This window comes from Sinocyclocheilus anshuiensis, unplaced genomic scaffold (assembly GCF_001515605.1).
Source record: "Sinocyclocheilus anshuiensis isolate Anshui unplaced genomic scaffold, SAMN03320099.WGS_v1.1 scaffold19, whole genome shotgun sequence".
NCBI lineage: Eukaryota > Metazoa > Chordata > Actinopteri > Cypriniformes > Cyprinidae > Sinocyclocheilus > Sinocyclocheilus anshuiensis.
In genome coordinates, this window is record NW_015552523.1 from 47910 (window position 1) to 52210 (window position 4301).

Consider the following 4301-nt stretch of genomic DNA (forward strand, 5'->3'; position numbering starts at 1 on the left):
GAAGTGAAAGTGTTGGCTGGTGTCACTATCTCGCGAACGCGCCGGCGGATCTCCTCCAAATTCGGGGGATCCCTTTAGCTCGAGGAGCCCTCTCAAACGTCACCCTCCACGCGTCGGTAGGCCCCCGGGATCGCCAGGGGAGGTCTCATTCAAAAGCGGGCCTCTAGACGTACACTCGATTCGCATTCGAGAGGGTTCCTTGAGCTGAAGGGATCCCCCGAATTTGGTGTGGATTCGCCGCACCGTTACAGAGATATGGCCATTCAAAGTTTCAATGGTTTTCCATAGACTTAAGCTTCAAAAGCGTTTCATCCAGGTAATTACACCATTTCAAGCATTTTATCTGCGTTATATGTTCTGTAAAAAAAATTTAATATCGGTGGCATATTTGCCGATACCGATGTATCGGTAACAGGCTCATATCAGCCGATAATATCGGCAAAACGATATATCAGTCGGGCTCTAATTATTACTGCTAAAATGAAATAGAATTAAATAAATAACTCATGCACAGAGATCAATATCAGACAAATAGAAAAGACAAATAATTAAAGTGAGACACATTAGGGCATATACAGCATCTAAGACCAATTACCTGATGGACTAATAGCAAAAACAAAGACATCTCTCATATTCAATGTTCGGTGTGTAATGTTATTCGAAAACAAAGCAAACAAGCAAATAAATAAATACAATCTCACATTTATTTCGTTTTTCTGTGTACTTTAAATTACATACTTATTTCTTATTAACAAAATGTCACCTGCTCCTTGGATTTGATTCCATATTAAATGAACTACATTAACTGAATTAAGTAAAATCATCAGTTCACGACATTTTATATCACCAGCATAACTAAATAAACCCATCCCACAAAATGAGATTAGAGGATCTGCCATGATACGCAAACAGGTTAAATGCTTATGACATTAGGAGGAGGCGTTACCATGAGCAACAGCCGTTGCTAAGCAAACAAGCAGATTTCAAAGAGCGCTCAGAAGAGAGATGTATGGAGACAACCTAACAATGATGAAATTATAATGTGTAATGTGCAGACTCACCTACAACAAACGCTACACTCGACCTACTGAACAACATAGCAACTATCTTGGAGAAAAAAAAACAGGCTTATTAAAATGCTTTCACGACCTGTTGTTTTGTCTTTTGTGAATAATGGTGACAACAAATAATTTGGCAACAGCTGGATGTTATCGCTTCAGTGTATAATACCCTGTAGTACAATACCTAAGCCAATATGGTCACGGCAAGCAGCTGAAATCAAACTAATAGGGATGAGATGCTTTCAAACACTTAATTGTATTTGGTTTTGGTTTAATTGGTTTGCCTATATGAATGTACCACTTTATTAAGAAAAAAAACCTCTCTCCTGTCTCAAGTGAAATGTAAAGTAGCACTTCTTGTATGATTGCATATTGTGAAACCAATCACATGCTTATTTTATTCTCATTTGTGGGTAACTTTGAATAAAAGCTGAATAAATAAATACAAATGCAGTTTGTCCTAGAACTCAAGCAAAACATTACCTTGTGCCAGTTTTAACACAGCAAACTTACACCTCAAGCATGAACACAGACTATACTAGATGCAATCTCATGATGCCTAGTAGACTAGCTAGATCAAGTTTCAGATGAGCATCATCTGACCTGGGTTGAGCAACATGCAAAGGCATAAGCCTGTTTACACATCACTTTTACAACCACAACTGCCTAAAATGTGACTGACACAAACCCAATTTCTCTGTTGTTCAGCGTTTTGTGAAATGCATTTGGGATTGAAGAGTTTATGATGGTTGCTTTTGACTGAAGCACAGTCCAAGGCCTGATACAAAAGGAATAATCTCAATCACTCTAAACAACTGCAGGTGGAAGAGTCAAGTTAAATAAAATGTTGAAATGTAGTGACTTCAGAACATACTGATCATCAGATGTTATGGCACAACCTGTACTAAGTGAAGATTAAATGGATACTCCACCCAAAAACTAACATTTTGCCATGATTTACTCACCCTCATGTCGTTCCAAATCTGTATGGCTGACATTCTTCTGTGGAACCTAAAAGATGTTATTTTGAGTTTGTTTTTTTTTTGTCCATATGATATTAGTCAATGATCACCAAAACTGTTTGGTTATCAACATTTTTCTAAATATCTTCTTTTATGTTCCACAGAAGAAAGTCATACAGGTTTGAAATTACATGAGGGACAGTAAATAACAGAATTTTAATTTCTGGGTGTACCATTCCTTGACTAATTTATGTTAGCTGTCATGTTTTGAGCATACTCACATTGACAGACACTGTCTAGATGTAAAGAAAAAGGAAATATATAAATAATCTATGTGGTTCAGTTTTCGAAAAATGTTGAGCACCACTGCTATGTCTCCACATGAGGCTGGAAAGACGCTTCTCAGTAAATGAAACAAACTTACCTATTATTCTGTTGATGAAAAGCTTGTTAAAGGTTACGTTTGCAACACAAAAGACCCCAGTTTCAAGTACACCAAAATAAAGGGAGTCTTCCTTATGATGATTTTGATGCTGTAGGTTTCAGTGCAACAAAATCCTCAATACGACATTGGTCCTACAGTTGAATCTAGACCTTACTAATGTAGAAAAACACTGAGCATAAGATTATTATAGGCTAATTTATGCGGGGAAGAAAATTGTGGCATTATTTGGGGGGGAAATGTCTCAGTCCTACTTTATATTAAGTGTCTTTAACTACTATGTACTTACATTTTTAAAAATGCATTGCAAAACACTTGCTGCTATTGAGGTGGGATATGGGTAAGGTTAGAGAGGGGTTTTATGGTATGGATAGGTTTAAGGGTGGGTTAATGGGTACTTTTAGTGTAATTATAGATTTAACCACAAAAATTACTTACAGATGTAATCAAACGGGAGTATTTTTTTTTTAAATACAAATGCAACAAAAACATGTCTGTGCACGATAAGTGCATTGTATCAAATTATTAATTTTAGTACATGGTAGTAAAAGACACTTAACATAAAGTGGGTCTGAAACAAATAAACAAACAAAAGCAAAACCAACAGGTAAACTGGAATGAAGTGGATGCAATATCATATGGACAATGTTGGATGACATTAAACATCTTTAGCATTCTATGAATGTGTTTATCTTATCTAGCAAAACAATAATTCCGTTAAAAAAAGAAAAGAAAACTATGTGCGTAATTAAATGACGGATTAACACTTCTGAAGGGAGAAATACATCTTCTACTGTTGCCGTATCTATTGAGAAAAGGCCTACAATGACAGAAATCTGGTGAGAACACTAGCAGGCCACAATTACACGGGGTTACCAACATCGAAACATAAACTGTAGGATCCTGACTAATCAATGTGAGGCTTGAGTAATAAAACAAAGGAAGGTCTTTTGGAGTCATTGCTTATTAAACGTGCTTATCCTCTGAAAACGCAAATGAGCCAACGCAATTTTCACAACGAGTAAATAGCTGCTAGCGATGTTGGCTAACTAGCCAGGCTGTTGTGGCCTTCGGTTGAGCTAGAATAAGATGCAAGCAAAGCAAGGGAACACTGAGCTAGTCTCACTGACACGTACACAGCATGTTGATTTTTCGCTCTACGTGTCATGCTAATAGAAAACAGAGATGCTGCTGTTGTTTTGAGGCAAACAGCTGATGTGAAGCAGCGGTTAGCTTGCCTGCTAGCTCCCCCCACCCAGCAGAAAACAAAAGACCGTGACAGCCTCACATCCACACACCGCTACCGTGACATGATGCAGATGCTTAGGAATTGACTTTATGTATGCGATAATAGTAAGGCTAAGAGCTAATGAGGCAGATGGAGAGAAAGGCAGAGAAAAAGCAGGCTGTCAGTCCTCCCACCCCTCGCGCCTCTGCTTGAACCACGTCATTGACTCCAGCACTGCGGAAATAAGAGCCTCACGGTCGCTGCTTACCCGTGTCTCCGATTATGATGTATTTGAAGAGATACGCGTACGCCATGGCCAACCGGTCCTGTATTAACCTGTTTTGGCCTTACTAAATTGGCTCCTTGACGCTAAAACCACAGGGAAAGTGTTTGTGATATATGCCTCCGCTAAGCCAGCGCTTTTCTCTCCTCGATGGGAAGGAACAATAAACACCTCGAGCTCCAGCCGGCCTACGTCACACGTCCCGCCTTCGCCACGCACGCAGAGCAGAACAGAAGAGGCTGTAGACTTCACCGGAAGTTCACTCACCGAACGGCTATGTGTCAGGTCAGTAGTGATGGGAAGTCCGGTTCTTTTCCGCGAACCG

General features: G+C 39.2%; 1 protein-coding gene across 1 annotated transcript in view; it reads right to left on the reverse strand.

Annotated features, from left to right (window-relative positions):
• LOC107663548 (ras-related protein Rab-2A) overlaps positions 1 to 4209 on the reverse strand; it is a 14011-nt gene extending 9802 nt beyond the window's left edge. The window contains exon 1 of the mRNA XM_016453784.1: positions 3962 to 4209. Within this exon, the coding sequence (XP_016309270.1) occupies positions 3962 to 4007 (46 nt within the window). The 5' untranslated portion in view covers positions 4008 to 4209. The remainder of the gene's footprint in view (positions 1 to 3961) is intronic.
• Between the last annotated feature and the right edge of the window lie 92 nt (positions 4210 to 4301).